General features: G+C 41.3%; 1 protein-coding gene across 2 annotated transcripts in view; it reads right to left on the bottom strand.

Annotated features, from left to right (window-relative positions):
* The window catches only part of IRSp53 (Insulin receptor substrate 53 kDa), a 96,112-nt gene that overhangs the window by 28,581 nt on the left and 47,997 nt on the right, over positions 1-19,534 (bottom strand). For both annotated transcript variants that reach the window (XM_066728655.1, XM_066728654.1), the window contains exon 4: positions 8,659-8,751. In XM_066728655.1, coding sequence (XP_066584752.1) covers positions 8,659-8,751 — 93 coding nt within the window. The remainder of the gene's footprint in view (positions 1-8,658; positions 8,752-19,534) is intronic.

Consider the following 19,534-nt stretch of genomic DNA (forward strand, 5'->3'; position numbering starts at 1 on the left):
CGCCGTAGCATGAAGATACCATTGAAATTTTCGTGTCTGCGCTCTAGCAAAACTACAGCCTATAAAACAGGAACAAAGCATTCAAGCAGATATAAACCAGTAAAAGATAACAAAAAAACGATCATCAGATTTGACAGTGTATTGTTCAGGAAATATAAAAGAAATTAATAATGTACTATAGCTATACCTGTGTGCGTACGTGGTGTAATATCGATGTATAATATTAAAAATATATACATATAATATTTCAAATTTATTAAACGTATCTCGAGTATAATCTGGCAATTTGGTCGAGTAATATTAGCACAGAGAAACGTTCCATTCTTCTTGCAGAAATTTCAAGGAACAATCTATGAAGATTGAAAAGGACTGCGCTTTGATTTAAAGTGGTGATTGAATTGGATAAGCTAGGTCAATGTGATATTCGATCTACAACAAATCCCGTTCGGCTTCCATCGTGGTCCCTCCCGCTCGACTCGTATGGAGTTACAGTTAAAGCGCGGATTAACGAGGCTCGTAATGCGGAATATTCTGTTAAGTTCTTCGTAAAGCGCGAATAACGCGTGAGCGCGTATCAGCGCCAGTTTTCATGCAAATATCCGATTTGCCGTGATGGAGGAAGCGTTGCATAAAGTGAAATACACACGATATACATATTCGATGAATCGTCAACAAGATTCCTACTCAAGTTTAATGGAATCCCTGGAAACTCTAGACTGGAATCGATATATATTCAATCAAATCTTTACGTCAAAAATGAACAGCTCGCGTGTCCCGTGTATAAATTCCTTTTATCGAAAAATGCAAATTTTCCGTATCTATATAGATAAATGAACGCATTGGTATTTGGAGAAACTGACAGAATTAATCGATTATGGGAGCTCACCTGACATTGGCTACTCCATCCTGGCTCTGGTGTTAGGAGATTCTCGCTATACGTTTCTGTGCGAGCCACCGAGGCAAATTACTTGACGATGGCAATTAATAAAGCTCGTAATGGCTGCGATATCGCTCTACCCATAGTCTCGTTGTCGTTAATCACTATAATGAGTGCTTTTGTTAACGCCGTTCCGACGTTGCTGTGGACCCTCCCAGCCACTGTTATCTCAATGTGCGAAGAAACACGAAATTTATCTCTCAACGGAATTCTCCTCTGATCTAAGAAAAATTGCATTACGCAAAATCCTAATTTTTCAATGTTTCCCTTTCGAAACGTCGAATATCGATTTACGCCCGGTTATTTTACCTTCGCTGTTTGTACAGCAAAGGTGCATAAAAGAGGATTGGGAAAAATCCGATTTATTCAATGATAGGTTTGAGCAACCGTGGCTGCAGGCTGGAATGGAGAACATTATTGCACGCTTTAACCAACATTTACGATACTAGAATAGTGGGATAGTCATTTACGTGGATTAAAAGCAGCCCTCTCTCAGGAGTGGAATCTCCGGCTTTAGCCACAATCCATTCACACGCCTCAACAGTTACGGTTAGTTAGTCCCGATGAGTCTATGGAAAACTCCAATTGTTTTGCCACACCGATCCTTCGAATCTTTCACCCTCGTTACGAATTTCACTTACAAAGAAAAATATATAACGACTGATATTCGTATCAACAAATTAATTCCGAGGAGAAATTTTAATTTAGAGCACTTTAATCAAGACATCTTCGATATTAATATTTTCAGGGTTGAGAAAAAAAAAGATTTTATTTGCTGAAACGGAAGTACATGGGTAACATGTATCTCTGCTGGAATTCGCCATGTGTTTGAAACAGAAAGCACGTAGGGGACACGTGTCGGTTCATATCCCGCGGTAACACGTGTAGTGAAAGAAGGATGGACGAATAAAAATTGTAGAGCGAGGGAGACCGAGAAGGAAACACTGGGGGGGGGGGGGGGGGGTGGAGAAAGTTGAGGCGAACGAGAGCTGCCATTGGAAGGACAAATCTCACTAATTGACGCCAGGGAGTTTCAAGCGTCCTGCGTTGATGCTTCTCGGTGCACACGTTGTGAACCAGCCAGAAATTCAAAAAGCAGCTTATCCGATGAATCGTGCGAGAGATTCCTTTGTCTCGCGCAAAAAAAAGCACCTAAGAGCGCTTAATCGATTCCTCTCGCGCCAGCCAACAATCGAGAAATATCTACCCCCCCCCCCCCCCCCCCATTACACCCTCCTCCCCACAATATCTTTACGCCTCACTTACAAGGATCTTCTTGGCAAAAGCAAAATATCGCAGAAAATATTTTCAAGAGTTTTTCGACGAAGTAACATATTGGATCCTTTGAGTAATGCCTACCATTAAAACTTCGTAATAAGTTTACTCGAAAGTCAACGTAGAAGTTACCAGCTAACGAGCAGCTACTCTTTAAATTATCTGTGATTTCGAACGTGCATTTTGAGCAACAGTATTCGTCGACGAAGCTCGTACAGGACATAAGTACATCGCAAACGCGTCGAAATAAGGTCTCTGCTCTACAGACTTAAGATTTATATTTAAATCTGCTCGATTGTTATACGCAGCTCAAAGCGAGAGCACAAGGAACTTCTTTCGCGAATAATCCTTTCCAGTTCAATGAAGATTTAAAATAGCCCAACGACTAAATTGCTGATTCGATTGATCTGTGCAAATGAAATTCGAAGCATAAATAATGCTGGAGCAGTGACGAATATCGCGTTTGAGCGAGGAGAAAGTTTAATGGACAATATCTGCTTGGTGGCGATGGTTTGAAAATGTTGAGCGATATTTGTTAAACATGTAGGTACGTTTGGCGGTTATCCTACGCCGAATCCAATTTGGGAGCCAATGGATTGATACTGGGTGAGTAACAGGGGAACAGGCCAATGATTTCGCGCCTACGAAACCAATATCCAATCCAAGTGACGCATTCGGTTACTCGGCGTTACATTTGATAAACACTGCCAGAGTCTGCAGCAGAATTGCAGCCAACCATCCTTTCATGGATAAAGGGCGCACTAGCAATAGTTTCGCTACCAATCCGAGCTGGCAACATCAAAGCACTGAGAGTCCAAATTAATAGTGGGATATGACAACGGGTGACACCGAAACCCACACTCCATTGGGTTTTGTCTCCAGAATCGATTCATCCGGCTCTCCGTAACCTTATCCGACTGGAAAAGCAAGGGTCTTGAGTGCCGAGTGTCACTCCAATATCCTTAACAAGAGCTTCGATTTTCTGCAATTGGTCATTGAAACTATACACTCGTCCTTATTTCTGATTATTTCTAAATTAATGGAGAAAACCATTAGGTAATGAAGAAGAAATGACAAATTGTCATAGGAGTGAGGTTGTTTTATTGTGATAATAACGAAGGGACGAAAAATTTCTTGTAAATTATATGGAAACATAAAATTTTTATGATTGTAACAAAAGCCATTAATCGATATTAAAGTCTTTGAATAGGGATATGGTTTGTGAAATTCATATTACAAATTATTTCATTGAAACCGTGATATCTTTCTATACAATGAGCGGATTAAAGAATACCTTTGACGCAAGAAGAATTGATAAGCCGATCAGTTTATATTATGGACGGATATCGTAGACCCCCGCTTTTCAAAAACCTATATCCGTATTGACAAAATTAATCAACACAATTGTGTTTAGAAGTCTGCTCACCCACGGCAACCAAGTACCCCGTCATGCGTTCCTCGCTGTCAAAGTTGCGTATTACGAGGTTCTATTATTTACCGGAATAATAGAATCTGTTACATTATATTATCGATTATTATAAAATTGACGAATATTGCCAAAGACTCGAAACGTTTGATTGAAACTAGGAAAGGCTGTTCAACAAACACAAGTGCCCTCAAAATTGGGGTTGAAAGGAAAGAATTTCTGGCAAAGGGACTGCATAACTTTTCGTCGCGCGTTAAATAGTTGGGAGGTTGGGTAAAAATGTCCAAAGATCCGTGGAGAGTATAATTCGAGTGGCGCTTATATAGCGATAATGGGTAGCCTTGTCGAAACAGCGAAATTAAAATTCCGCGGAGAGTATGCGAACCAACAAGCGTGTAAATGCGCTTTAATAATAATGTAAATGCGTAACGAATGGGTGTTAACGCACGGCCGCTTCACCGTGAAACGAGGCGACGGCGACGCGACCAGCGCCGCAGCGTGCGGCATCGCGTTAGCAGCTGCAGTGCATGGGGCTAGCTTTAGCTCGCCGGGCTCGCCGAGGGGGCGGCGAAGCGAGGGGAAGCTCTCCTATTACCCACTAACTGCAAGGACCAACAAAATCCAAACGACCGGTTGCCGTTGCCTTTCTCCGCAACAACGCACACACAACAATCCCTCGTAATTCACCTAACTAATCAACAATTTCTATATTTCCATCTACCATTTATCTAACAGCAGCTGCAACATTCCACATCGCTGTAATATTAATTAGTCTTTTTACCAATGGTTTCACAACCGTCCAATAAAATATCGGTCAACCTTAAAATGCATTATTCAAGTGTCTATATGTATATATACGTATATCATTAATCCTTGTACAGTGTTATATTTATAGCCCCTTTTATTTTCTTGCAACTTTTAATAATGCACGAAACTGTTTTTATCGTGCTTGTTTCTTTATTATTTATAATCCACGTTGAAAAAGTGTTTTACAGAAATGTTAATCGCGCTACCGCACAGTTCCGGTAATCTGTTAATAATGTAGAGCAGCCGAATTTAATAGTCGAATTCCCATTAGTGCTCGGCTTGCTGGGAGTTTGTCTAAAAATGAGGTTAAAATATGTGTTTGCGCGAAAATTGGGAAATGCACATGGTACTATTAACTCTATCGCTTATAGGTTATACCTTATTATTGTCCAAAGTCGAGAGCTCTGACAACGTTACGTACTTTGACGACCTTGGACCGTTCTGTTAACTTTAGCATAATCCTGATGGCGTGTATTCAAGTGTCATGGCCCCACCGAAGGCTACTCAAACTTCGTTTCATTTTCTCTTGCACCTTCCATCCTTCGCTAAATCCAATACTCACCGGCAGGTATATTTTGGACGAGTACAATTTTTATTACGCTTCGCACTATATTGAGCCAGGAGAGCAATTAAAGCCATCGAGATAAAATAATTTCTATAAGAGGGGAAAATGGACAAAATTAAATTAATAATAATCATTCCGATCTGATGGACGCTGTTTATTTTTTACACGCAAAAGATTTGGCCTCGCGCATGTTTGTACAATATTATGCTATTAATGAAATTGCTCGGTGTATTTGATTATTTGTCCCGTTCGTTATACTCTCATCCGCATTCGACGGGTAAATTAAAGCAGCTAAACTGACAATATTAATCGATCAATTGCATTGTGATTTATTTCCTACGTAATTTCAAGGCTGGTTTGTAATCGGTGAAGTTGGAATAAATATTGGTAAAATGCATGAAATTCATAAAATGATGCGATCGATTTTGCGCTAGTGGAGAAATACGGGAAAAATCGAGAGAGATAGGAAAGTCTCTTGTCGAAGTTTTTGTCGTGTTTGAGGGGGAATTTGAGACTCGACGTTAGATGAGAGGAGGACCCGAAATGAGAGCGTGATAGCGAAATTGGCAATATCACAACGACTTTTCCCACCCATTTCCCTTCGTCTGGAGACCGGTTGTCGCACTCCCACGAGCACCCCCCCCCCCTCCTTCCACGCAGTATACTCGCACAGCTCCAATCCCTCAAGAAAAACGAATTTGCTTCTATCGGAAACCCCCCAGCGGAAGTCGAGTCTTCGCTGCCTCGTGAAACTGTCGCGTGAACGGAAACCACTCCGCTCTCCGCTACTCCACTGACAAATTTCAAATCAATTACGGATTTCACCAAATTCTCCGCTTCGCTCGATAAATAGCGAAAAGAAAGGAAAACGTGCATCCCATATTAAAGAATATTTCAAATAAAATATGTAAAAGCTCGTAAACGATGTTGCGCGTTTGTTTATCTTTTCCGAGAATTTTGCGCGAATATGAAGCAATTTCACACGTCCGTCTAACCAACGCACGTTTGGAACGGGAGGAGGAAATAGGGAATCGCAATCAAGAAAATGAGATTCGATACGCAAGCCGAGCAAGTACCGTGAGAATCAGTCATGGCGGAAATTTCATCTTGGTATCATAGGTTATATATATATATATATAGGTAAAGATGGAGATCGACGCGTAATCCTTTTGAAAGATCAAACGATTCGGTATTGAATTGAGCCGGCAATGGCAGATTTTCATGTTGGTAAGTCTGTTGGGCCGGTGTACATGGAGATTGGCCTTGCAAGTGAGAGAAGCCCCGGAGCTCTTTACGCGAACTAAATATTCCGGTAACCCCGTTCTCCAAAAGCGTCACAGGAGTCGTAACTTTAAGATTACGCGCTTCCAACAACTCCAGACTTTACTTGCCTAAACTCTCCCGACATGTATCTATTCTTCTTCCTCAAAACTTTATCCTTTTTACGCCAGATAAGCCAAATCTCGACGTTGCACTCTTCGAATGACACGGCGCTGCTCTTCTGACGGTTAAACAAAAAATGCAGAACAGTTTTAACAATCTGCTTCTCTTCCGTTTTAAATCGTTTGAGTCATGCGAGAAATAAAAATTGTAGCTCGTAGTCGTAAAAAATATTTCGCTCTGCTAACTACGTTAGGGATCGTAAAAAAACAAACCTATTGGACAAAGGTAAACGTTGATCCATGTGTGTGTGCGTGATTTTATTTTTCATTCTACATATAACAGTGCGATACAAAAATCTGTGTTATAAATTGAATGTCAGAGGTCTGTTTGAGCAGGAAAATATTTCGTGATATAGCATCCTATTCGATTTCAGGCTAGCGTGTTATACTATTTGGCCAAGTTTGTCCTATTCCAAGCGAATATAAGCATACCCGCGGCTATTTTCTACTCTCTCAGATATATAAGCTAACTCTATATCGATCATTGAGTTTTCACAAAAAACAATCCTGTATCCTCCCAATCTATTTGATCATAAACGAAAAAAGCTGCGAAATTTAATTTCTTTTGCTATATATACTACAATCCAACAAAATTCTAACTCTAAAAATCATATCCGTTGTTTTACAAGCGATTCTTGCACGATCATTCCTACAGGAGAGAAAGATAGGAGTAATTTTTCAAGAAACTGACATAAATTCTGCAAAATTTACAAAAGGAGTTTGAAGGAAGCGTTGAAGAAGAGAATTCTTGAGAGACTTTAATGAGTCCTCTTTATTCAAGTATTCGATCTCGTTGCAGGCAGTAGTAATCCAATGAGCTTGCTGAGGTAGCGCGGAAAGCGGCGAGTTTAAATTGGTAGGAGCCCGCGGGCGTCCCGTCCATAGTTAATAGGGGTAACATTCAAGGGTTGGATATCCTAACCAACAATTGCCGTTAACTTCGAGTACCTTCCAGGTGATGCAGGGCTGTTATAAACGGATATCCGTTGGCATTCGTTCAGCATTATCGCCCGGAATAGTGCCGGCCAGCTTAACGCTTTTCCCCGATTATCATAAATTTCCCGAGGAGCTCCCTAATATTCGCAAATTTTCCAACCTAACCTACGAGCATCGTTTTCCATCGATAAACTTTGCGATACATGAAACCAAACAGCCAACAATCGCATTGCAATTGCGATTGCGTCCAGTATAAATTATCTCCGTCCGATAAAGTATTATTTTAATTATATCGCGAGAAGAGGACGAGCGTGGTTGCCGTCTCGCCAACAGGAATTTCGTCGCTTAAATTCGAAAATCAAGCACGCACGAGGTTATTGTACTTGAAAAGCTTCCCAAGGCTCCAACTGTCGCATATTTTCTGGCATTCTCGATTCTAAGCTCGCAAACTCCGGACGGGTTATCGACCTGGACTTAATACGTACACTTATCACGCTGCAATGATCTTGTTAGCAAGTTTTTCCTGGCCTCGCTTCAACGAGAAAGAAAGAGGGAGGGAGAGCTTTTAAGCTTACCAACGCTTAAGCGGCCGTGCCTTTATTGGCTTTGGAAGCCTTGAAAAAGCTCGCTTACCATCCCCACCCTTCGAGCGACTGCGGCAAAATTTTGAAACGAGTACGTGACGAAACACCAAATATACCAGCAAAGATTTATAGAATAATAACTCGCGAAAGCTTCCTAGATCATCGGTGAGTTTGGTAAACTAGTCGCAGACGGATTTCTTAAAAAAAATAGTGTCTGAACCAAAAGATTACAGGCTTTAAATTAATAATTACGATGGAGAGTAATTTGGTCCGTGTAATAAAATTGGCGTTTGATATTTAAAAGCGCAACATAGTGGTGTTTTTGAGACAAGAGTTGAAAAGAAAATAAAAAGCTAATATATAGAGGAGAATAGTTTGGTATTTTATCGATACGTAACACAAAGGAAATTGTTCGTGTAATAAACGGAAAGGGAATTCTGAAGTCTAATAAATTAATTGTTGGAAGACAATATATGTGTAAACATAATAATAGCTATTATGACGATATGCAAGTATTAATTGTAGTTCACCCAGCACAGAGAAACACTTTACTTCTATTAATACTGACATAATAGTCTATTTTTTAATAAAGCTCCATTGCGTGAAAAATAATAAAAGCTACGTATAACTGCGTAATGAATTTACGGATTTCGCGTGAGAGGTGAAATGAAAATTGCGAGACTCACCAACATCCTTCGAACCACCCCATGTTCCCAGCTGGGCCTGCCTTGCTAGCCTGGATAATGCATCCACGTACACGCGTGAAGCTGCTGCAGCTCCTGTAAGATAAAAAAATAGTAATCATATATATATATATATAGTAGACAAAGAACATGAGCAACAACTATTTTTCTTCCATTGTAGAATAGAAGTGGGATTTTCAGTCGAGTTTAATGGTGTTTGCGAAATTACGAAGCTATCGATAAATGATTAAAGGGTTGAGAAGGAATTGATGGGAAAAAGAGCAATTAACGATGGAAAAAGGAAGAATTTCTTGGCGAAAGACGCGCTCGTTAAAAGCTATGGTGCGAAAAAATTGGGACGTAGCTGGTGATAGGTTAAGGGGTAGGATGGAGGGAGGGTGTGGCCTGGCATATCGGTGGAAATTGGCGGTGTGTATCCTGTTTTCTACCCACGAAGAGGATCCCTCATAAATACAGGGGCTGTAGTATAGTACGTAACTGGCTCGACGAGGCAAAAAGGAGAACGAAAGCTCGGACAAGAGCAGGGACGTGCTGTATCTCGAAAGGGACGAACTTACTGGAGTACAAGGGTTGTTTTGCGCGAGTGAGAGGATGATAGTTGCTCACTTCGTTTCTATCTCGAGATGAAACCAACTCCATTTAGCCAATGCGGAATTCTTGTAATCTGCAACCGTCTAAGCACCACTGCAACTCCCAAATTAGACTTCCGAGTTTAAATAGGTATAGTTATACGTAAATTCAAATCTTGTATATTTATGTTCACAATTTTTGAATCCTAGAAAAAATAGTTTGGAGTTTCCTAACTTTAAAAGCTCATCGTTCGTCCAGCACTCATTTGGAAAGGCTAGGTGAGAAGAAGAGGTATATACAGGAAAGGAAAAAAAAGAACCGACGTGTTCCATTACTGTCCTTGAAATAAAATCGCCAGTTTCAAGTGAGACAATGGCTAGGCATTAGCTGCGAGTACTCTTGTCGAATACTAATGTGTTAAGCAACCGAAAATCCTCGTGTTAAGTTGCACTTTCCATTTTAATCCCACTGTATTTCCTTCTCAAAACTTTCGAGAATCAAATGCTTTGCATTAATTTCAACGTATTATTCACAGACCTGTGTAAAAATGAGCCATCGTGATTAGTAGCGTTCTAATCATTTTCGTTGTAAGGTATGAAAGCATTATTCACTATAATTCATCATATACTGCTTCGTATGCAATAATTATACCACGAAACGTATCTTTTAATGAGGCTATATTGTCTCATTTTATCTATATACCAATTAATCGTGATTATTCTTCGTAACTGACTTTGCTATTGGTACGAATAGATGTAAATTCCTCCAATTTATCAGGTTTTTCGAGAGTCGAGAGGTATAGGTACGTTTGGCTTTAAATTCGAGAAACCATTCAAGGATTAAGGTCGTGAACTAAAAATGGGTGTTTTTTTATGGTTTCATTCCCAAAGATGTTCTCGGTTGAATAAGAAAGGGTTCTTATCCCTTAAGATGTTAATTGTTATTCGCGGTCGTTTTTGGTCATTACATTCGGAACGCTCTCTCCAAGGTCCTGTCTGCTCCCAAGAACCCCCTGCATTTTCTCACCTCGCCAGCCACCTAATTAACTTTTATCTATCTGGAACGTTTAATCGGAAGTGTCTGACAAATATCACCTCTGTTGTCAAACGTAATCGCTGAACTTGCATTTCACGAAATTTCAGCAATTGTCAAAAAAGATTCGATAAAATTACTACATTTTATAACCGTATACTCGTTTCTCTCGATTCAGAAATTCAATATGAAATCAGCGAGTCGGCATGATAATTATGATACGCCATTATAGATGAGTATATGCCACAAAGCTCGCGGTGTATTTTCAAAATTTCCAATAAGCACAGTATTATTTCAGATGGTATTCAACGCGTTTAAATAGAAATTTGAAACGTTATTCTATCAGAGGGCGAAAATGATGTCGAAAATTGAATGCAACTATTAGGTATAAAAACAATCGTTTTGAGCCAACCAAAGCAGTAAAAATCCCCCCCCCCCCCCCAAAAAAAAGCTAAAAAATCAACGATTGTAGATAAATCGTGTGACATTCGAGAGAAATCGCACGCTTGACAAGAGTTTTTGGTTGCATGATATTCCTGCAGTTTATTTGGAAATAGAGCAAATACAATGACGTTTTGAGGTGGATTTGTGGAACTGGATGCTTTTTAGTCCATAAGATGACGAAAAATCGTGGCGAACGTAAGAAATAAAATACAAAGAAAGTCACGTGCAATCAGGCGGATGTCGGTAGAGAATTTGAAAAAGGGGGCGTCTCGGTACACACGTCGTGTGCACTCGGATGTAAAGACTTGGAATATGGCGTGAAAGGGGGAAAGGAGTTTCTGGATATTAGCAACCAACCACCACCTTGGAGTAGCAACCCTTCGCGTCTTTTATGCGACTGCATCGAGGGAGTCGGTGAGCCTTGACAGAATTCCTACGCGAAATCCCCTTTGCTTCCTCCTCTCATTCTTTTTCCGTCTTCCATTTCGTCAGTTTCCGCTACATTCGCTAACTGCCTCTAACTCGACGCTATGATTTCCACGAAACTCACCCTTGTCCTTCAATAACCCCTAAAAAACTACAAGCCCATAAACGCCCCGCCACCTTTCTACACCATAACTTTTCCATGTCGTATACGCTTCTCTCGATTTTCTCCTATCGTCTATTAAATTTGGAACAGGAAGAAAAATGGCTTCCACACGCTGAGCGTACACGCGTTCGTTTCAAGCATTAGAATCCAATTTCAGCGTCCCGAACAGTGAAAATCCATCGATAATTGAAAATTAAGCTTTGTGCAAACTGTACTTCGAGATACTTCACTGCAGGTATTCGTATTAGTGTGTGCAAGCAGTTGTAAAAATTGAAGCTATATATATGCTGTTTATTATATGCATTTTGATATAGATTCGTGCCAGTTAGAATTTTTCAATTAAAGATTACTGGTTGAGTAATTTATAAAGAGACATGCACATATAAACCATATGACATATATAACTCCTACAACTTCAACCTATAAAGTCAAAGTGCATCCTGAAAGGTATAACTATATATGCAAGGGGGTAAATGTAGAGTTTGTATTCGAGGAATGATCGAGACTCGTAAAATGTTTGAGGGCCTTTTAGTAACAATATAAGCGTGTATAGAAACGAGAGCGTGACAATTATGAATATCTGAGAAGTTGTTAAGAAGCCTACAGAAGGATATGGTTGAAGTACTTAAGAGCTCGGGGGTGGTTACGACCGATTAACACCCTCCATGATCCCTGACAAAAGCTCTCCGACTGTATTTTGTGCGTAGCGAAGCTTTCTGATGGGGCGTTGCATTAATCCCCTTACCCCCAAGCAAGCTAATTAGGCCTGGTCCCATAGCGGATAACGGTCTTCGAACGCATACCGAAATTACTCCTAACCCCTCGTGCTCCGACAACTCGCCTGTCTGCCTCGTTTTACCATTTTACCTTGCATCCCCTTTACAAATTATTTCATGACTTTCCCCAAATCACTCGCTTATCCCAACGCACCACTCAGCGACGATACACCATTAACGCCAAACTAATTAACGATCTGCGAGATAACGAATTCTTGCTTGAAAAATTGCGAATATAATTTTCTTCGTCCAGGATTATAAGCAGACAACAGTGGTTGTTGAAAGCATCAGTGCGAAAATACGCGGTAGAGGGAAAGAGTCTTGCATTTATATATAGTATATGTATATAATCAAGATTGTATATATATATATATTTGAGTGAGCTGCACGAAAGCTCGGAGGGATATGAAAGGACGTAGAATTGAATTCGTCGGCAGCTAATTCGTCTTGAAAATGGGGGAGGCGACGGAGCTAGTCAATTAGTGCTTTCCGCTTGCAATTCTATCGAGAAAGACGAAAGGAAGTCGCGCGCGCGCGCCCAACCTTGGCGCGCAAAGCTGAGGATAGACGGAAGGGGTAGCGAAAGCTCCTCCATTCGACTTTTCAAATCTACCGAAGAGAGAGGAGCGCTTAACTTAAAATCTCCAGCTGAATACGAGTTTACGATTTTAGAGCAACGTCCGATCAATTCAATGGGAAAATTATCGGTAATTAAACGCTCATTAGTTGAGACGAAAAAATTCCATTTCCTTTCCATCCCATTATTCGCTTATCCAGAAACAATTAACACTCGTTGCACACCGCTTAAGCAAATTTCTTTGCTCCGAACAAAGTCCAGTAATTGAGGCACTCTCTGCGAGTGGAGAGGGAGAGAGAGAGAGAGAGAGAGAGAGAACACTGCGAACGTCAAAAGGGAATGGCAGAGAGTACGGATTAATTTCTCTCATTAATCCCATAAGAAATGTCTCGAATTAATTTTCGCCTTACGTATACATACAATGGAACAGTGAACATTTGACAAATTATACTAATCGGCTGTGAGTCGAGATTTGCATAAAGACTGACTGTTATTATTATTAAGACAGTGGACGATTTAATAGAATAATTAGAAGAGCCGGAGTAGCAAGTCAATTAATACTTTCCTCTCGTAATTGAGCTATCAGACCGGTGGAGGAAGTTTACCGAGACTTCTTTAACGAGCAGGATAATACAAGGTGAGTGGAGGAATGGAGAGCGAGGAGGAAAAAGTATAGAGCGAAACGCGCGTGGTATTTGAATATTTCGCGAGTAATCTTTTGATCGAGGAAAGGTTTAAAAAGAGTTTATATAATGTGAAATGATTTTGGTGGTTCGTATAAAGGCATCGTGTTTCCATTATAACGGGTCCTGTGTCCATTAGCGCTTCGCAGGCTTCGCAGGCTTCTCCGCAAGGAAGATTTAAGTGACTCGACGCGACCTCAAAAAAGAAAGCACCTGCTGCTGCTGGCAGGCCGAGTAGCCAAGTGGAAGAAAGAAAGGCTCTTTCGCTAAGAGAACAGAGAATCCCCGGCATGGAAGGAGCGACGGTGGCATTTTTTTAAATTAAATTTCTCGCCCGACGGCGAGACGGAAAGGTAGCCGCGTACACAGTGGTCTGGGACAATAAATAAAAGCCTCGGAGCTTACAAGCGTGCCAGTAGGTGAAGCCAGAAGGGCTGGCTGCTTGGTTTCTTGGTTGGTTTGCGTTCTCGAGTACCATAATTTACGCTCCACTCGTTTCCACCTCGCGTATACCTAACGTGTACGAATGAAGCATAAATTCACTCGACTTTTTCCCAGTTTACTCCTTCCCGTTAATTCCATCCTTCTTTATCGCGTGCTCGAGAGCTTAACGTTTCGGGAAGAAGCCGCTCGAGTAAGACAAAAGAGATGGCCAGCGAGAAAAAACCGAGTTTTGCCTTCGTACAATTGCGGAAGGGGAGTATATTTGCAAGGGAAGAACACTGCGAAAACAACTGGCAAAAGTGGAAGCAGCTGCCTCCAACCACCAATACCGCCATAGATTCCTCCTGCTCTCTTCTCCACGGATCTTCGTCTCCTACCGTCCTTCCTCCTGCCTTTTCCACGCTCCACCGACAACCAACCCTGGCATTAACGTGGATAACGATAAACACGAGTAGCGTTATAACACGGAATATCGCGCAAGCTTTTCCGCCTTCTCTCTCTCTCTCTCTCTCTCTCTCTCTCTCTCTCTCTCTCTCTCTCTCTCTCTCTCTCACTCTGCTCTGCCCCACTGCGAATCCAGATAACTCGAGGACCAGCCATTTAAGCTGACCAGGGGGCTTTTGCAAGATGGTAAAATATAACTAGCCCTCTTCTGTAATCCACCTTATTATTTCTGCGAATGTCAGAATAAATATAATTTCGTTTATATAAATAAAGAACCTTGTAGGAAGGTACAACGACAGTTTTTGGCAGGCTGAGAAGAGAATCGAGAGTGCAAAATCTGACAAACAGCAATGGTTCGTTGCTATTCTGCTTTTGTCTGGCACAAATTCCAAAGATACCAGATCTAAGTGAATATTGCAGTGGAGATCGGATGGAATCAAACGATGCCACGGACAAAGCAGCTACGAACTATTCTTGAACAAAAGAGAGAATCAGCTTTCCGATTTTTCTCTTCTATGACGAAATATTTTCATGTTATAGAAATAACAGATTTTCTTCTCTACTGCTATAAACTTTCTATTTTCATTTATGGTAGTTATAAGAGTTAATTATAAAATGTTCAGTAAGTTTATTAACACGGTTTTGAGAGAAACAATTGTCATTAACCTCTCGAACGCTAATAACTGTACCATTGTTTTTACTGCAACAGTCAAAATCATTCGTCCCAACCATGCAGAGATCGTTCTCGTTTTGCAAAGCATAATATATTTTAACCCGTGCTGCAATGATAATATGTTGAATAACGTATAAATTACGAGCCCTTTGGAACTTGGAACGTGTCTCGAAATGATTAAAGGTTTGATACAAGCTTGAAAATAATTTTGTCGTTGAAGAATTTTCCTCGTACAAATTTTGTAACATGTTCTCGTATAAGCAATCTCCATGCATTATCCATTAAAGTGTGGTTTTTACCTGGCAAAAGTGGAAAAAGTATGTGAGCCACTTGATTGAACATTGCGGAAAGTTGACAGTGATCTTTGATCACTGAAATAGGTTATGAGACGCGCATCTGGCGTGAACGTAGCGTCGTCTGGATAGGAACATTGCGGTTGATCGCAAGGAGAGAGGGTCCCAAACACGAAATGCTGAGCAACCCCGAAATTGCCCACCGCCTTGTTTGCGGCGAGTCTGTGGAATCCATTCCCCTACCACTCTCCGCAGCCCTAACGATCTGGCGGAGAAAATAACGAGATTGCGATCCCAGTCCGTTTGCCTTCCACGCAAACTCCTCTCTGAAGACTATCCTACGCTTCGACGTTCATGCTCGCTATCAATCTCAACATGCTGATGTCTCCCACTTCAAGGATCAATCATACCTTGCAGTGTCCTCCACGCAAAACCGATAGGAATTCTCCACTACTCGAATGATCGAAATTCCACAATTTCAATTATTCCTCTCACCTTTCTCCAAGCTGTCATTTGTATCTTATATATATATGTGTGCTATATTGCTAACTTTATCTTTCCATTTTGTGGACAATATCTCGAATTGAAATATTTTTATGTTTTTTCATCCAATAGCGGATCGATACTTTCCAGGAGACCAGCGATCGTCGCGCACATGGCTCGAGTGAAAAACTATAATGGTCCCTGTACGAAAACTTGAGCCATTTGCAAAGCATATCCCCTAAGAATAAGATTCCTATATATACACATCAGGAGATATATTTTGCAGACGAAAAGGAAGAAAAGCGTAACGGGAATTTCTCAAAAGACAGACGTAGAATAAAGCTGAGCGTGGTTCGATGAAAGCATCGTTATGCTACGCTGACAAAAAGCGAGCTTGCAGCGGAGCTATAATTGAAAATGTTTCAGTATCCAGCGACTTTTTAACGGAAGGCTATTTTTCAAGGTCGAAAGTTTCATGAGAATAAATGGAGCACCGCTGATTCCTCGTCTCCCCATCTTTTTTCACCGATTCGTCAAGCGCTCTTTTATTTTCCTATTTCTACCTGCAAACTTTCCACCTTCATCTTCCAAACTTTCTCAATCATAACGAAACGTCGATTCACCACTGCAGAACATTTACATGGAGAGTCAACGTGCTCGGCATTTCAAGAAATCAACTCGTTGAAATAATGGAGAAAAAACGTACGAATGAATTAGTAATTGTAATCGACGAGAGAGTTGTTTTGAAAATGTTGGTTTTACAGAATGGAGAGGGATTTTGAAAATGGGCTGAGAAAAAGGGAAAGAAAATATATATATATGAGGAAAAGTGTGACTGCTTCGCAAGGCGAGACACGGCAGTTGCTTCCGGCAAGTTTCGGCGCCAGAGCAAATTCCAGAATCGTAAAGCTCGGGGCGTAAAAGCAATGAAATACCTTGAGGCCAGCGAGACACGAGCAACGTGATTACTTACAACCGCAGATGCTCCAGTGTAAGGCTTTCCACCGTTTTCCGTGTGCTCTCGAATTCCATAAATTGAAGAATTCACGTGTATTTTCTCGAGGATTTTCGAAAATATTTGTCCTCGGTGTACCATAGTAAGACAAACGAGAATTGAATTGCTTCCGCAGGAAATATCTCTTAAAGAGAAACTAATTTATTACCGTACTCGTAAAATGGGACACGTAAGAATTCGAAGGGATCCACCGGTGGTTGGTAAAACGATCCTCGAGACAGCCGGACATTAGACGCTTTGAATTTTCAATGAAATCCGCAATCGTAAAGTTCGGACTGGCGTAAAAGCTCGAGAAACGCGTTAGGAAGGAAGAAACGAAAAGCCTTCGAGGAAGTCTGGAGGGGTCACTTGGGGAAATTATTACGACTCCCCCGGCATTCGAGCCACGCGGATATTAACCAGAGGGCCGCCGACCAAATGGGCAAAAGCAGCCATTAGCCAACGAATTCTCCACCGCGAATCAACAATTATTAAAAATGCCGTGCAATGTCACTCGATGTAAAATAATTCATTTTGTATGCAGCACTGTGCAGCTAAACTCTCCGGGCAACGATTAACAGCGTATAATAAAAATAATAAAACATCCCTCTTTAATTTCATACGCTGCACGTGTATATTTTGCCAGAAATATAATTTAACGATATACCCTAACCATATAACAATGCTTAATCTCTTCTCGTGCAACGTATAATCTTATTAGCCAGTAGATATTATTTCGTATTGAAAATTCACCGAGTGGAAAATAATTGAAATATAAAATATCGCGTGCTTATAATACAACGGTTGATAAACAAGTCTACGTGCAGCAGGAATGCGCTGAAAAGGTTTATTGATTTACGTATTTATATATATAAAGTTTCTCTGGTGCAATAATTAAATGTTATTCAGTTTAACTTTAATTACTGAAAATTTATCGTTCCAATATTGGTGCTTGGTGTCGCCAGGCTTCCTTTCACAGTGATTGATCGTGCATTCCGGTTAATTACAGTGAAAATAATGAATCGATCCGTCAGGTGGAAGATCGGTGGATTTGCTGGACGAAAGTCGAGGATATTGGAAAAAGAGTGGGACACTATCAGAGGCATCGCGTTATTCAAGCCAAAAATGGGTATATGATTCCGTTTTGTAATCTTTCTTCGTGTAAAAGCTTGTCGCCCATCTGAAAAAGCATCGTTTATCATCGCGCTAGCAGTCGTCGGACCTTGATTAGAACGGGGGATAATAAATGAGCAGCTGGCTGCTCAAATAAATGAGGAGCTTTCGTGGAGCTTAATTACTTATCAGAGGCTTCTGTTTACCTCGGCCATAAGCTCAACTAGTGGCTGAGAACTCTAGTGTTCCTTTTCGAGAACATTAATGTAGATTAATGGAAATCTTCAATACTCTCGCCGCCAACTTTTTCCGCGCTCCATTAAAGGATCCCTTACACTTTCCAACGTGCCGAACACGTTACACCACTTTTCTTCTCGCTACCGACCAATGCTCCAACTTCCCCTCCCGCCTCGGCTGCCTCTCGCCAAGTCGAGTGTCAAGTTCTCCATTAAGTTTCGAGAGCGGCGGAAGAAAAATCACGAGAAAGACGCCAAATCTTTTCTCTAATAAAGGCAAACGGAGAGGAAACTTTGGAGAATTCCCCGAGTAGGACTGTGAATGAGTGAAGGATCATCGGGGGAGGGGGGTAGTTTTAATATAGGGGTTCAGAAGTGAGGACATTAGAACGAGCTGTAGGACAACGACATCTACGAGCAGAGGGCGTTGGCGCATGCTGTCACGTCGAGAAATGCTGGCGAAGGGAGAGTGAGAGTTGCTACCGAATTCCAAACCCATCCACCTCTCTCCCCCCGCTACACCCCCTCTACATCTAGCCACCATCGGGTGCCAATCGCTCCAGACCCCCTCACCCCCAAATATCATACGCAATAACGCGCAAGATGGCGCCATTCCTTCTTTTTTCACCGTGCAATATCCTGCCAGTCAGAGAGCCCCAGCAATCTAATTCCCTGTAAAAGCAATTAAGTCTCTTCCGCGTCAGCCATCGGCTATTATCAGAACCACCCGTTAACCTCGCACGGCAAAAAAGGATCTAATCTTATCACGAATTTTAAATACACCTCTTCGTATCGCGATGAAACTATTTTTAATATACAGGCTCTTATTATACGACAGTGGAAATTGACAAATTGTTATAAATAAATTATTTTACGTCACGAGGAAAATTTCAGAAAATATTTAGGCTTAATTGGTATACGCGAGGGGGAAAGGGAAAGTGTCGATTAATCGGCACTACTCAAATTACTAGTGCTCACAGGCGACGTGTTAAAATCGCGCCTACCCCTTGCCACGATTGTCTCCGGTGATTACGGTTTCGGGGTTGTTTGCATTTAGGAAGCCATCAACGCTTAATCGCATTCCTTGCCGTCCCTGGGAAATTGCACGTTCTTCCCTCCTCGGCTTGTGGTGGATGGCCGCGTTCGAAATAGGATAGCATCGCGTCGCGTCGCTTCGCGTCGCATCCTGGAAAAAAGTCTCTATAGCCTTGAAAACAGGCAAAGGGTTGCGTCCCTCGGGCCAGTCGCGACAAAGCGTATACAGCATCAAAGAAGCAATTTGGATTGGCCATGCTTTTCGTGCTATCGCAAATTATGCTACATTGCTTTTCCGGAAACTGGCAAATTTTTTTGAGGGACTTAAATATGAAGAGAGGCGGAGAAACACAAACACACACACACACGCGTAAATGTCGAGTGAGTGGGTAAAGTAGGAAATGAAGCAACGAGAGTCAACAGAAGAAAGAATAATAAGGGAATGGTGAGGGGATGAGGGTGGGGCGGAGGT

Source organism: Prorops nasuta, unplaced genomic scaffold (genome assembly GCF_024137725.1).
Source record: "Prorops nasuta isolate Cenicafe-Biocafe unplaced genomic scaffold, Cenicafe_Pnas_1.2 PNAS00006, whole genome shotgun sequence".
In the NCBI taxonomy this organism is placed as follows: domain Eukaryota; kingdom Metazoa; phylum Arthropoda; class Insecta; order Hymenoptera; family Bethylidae; genus Prorops; species Prorops nasuta.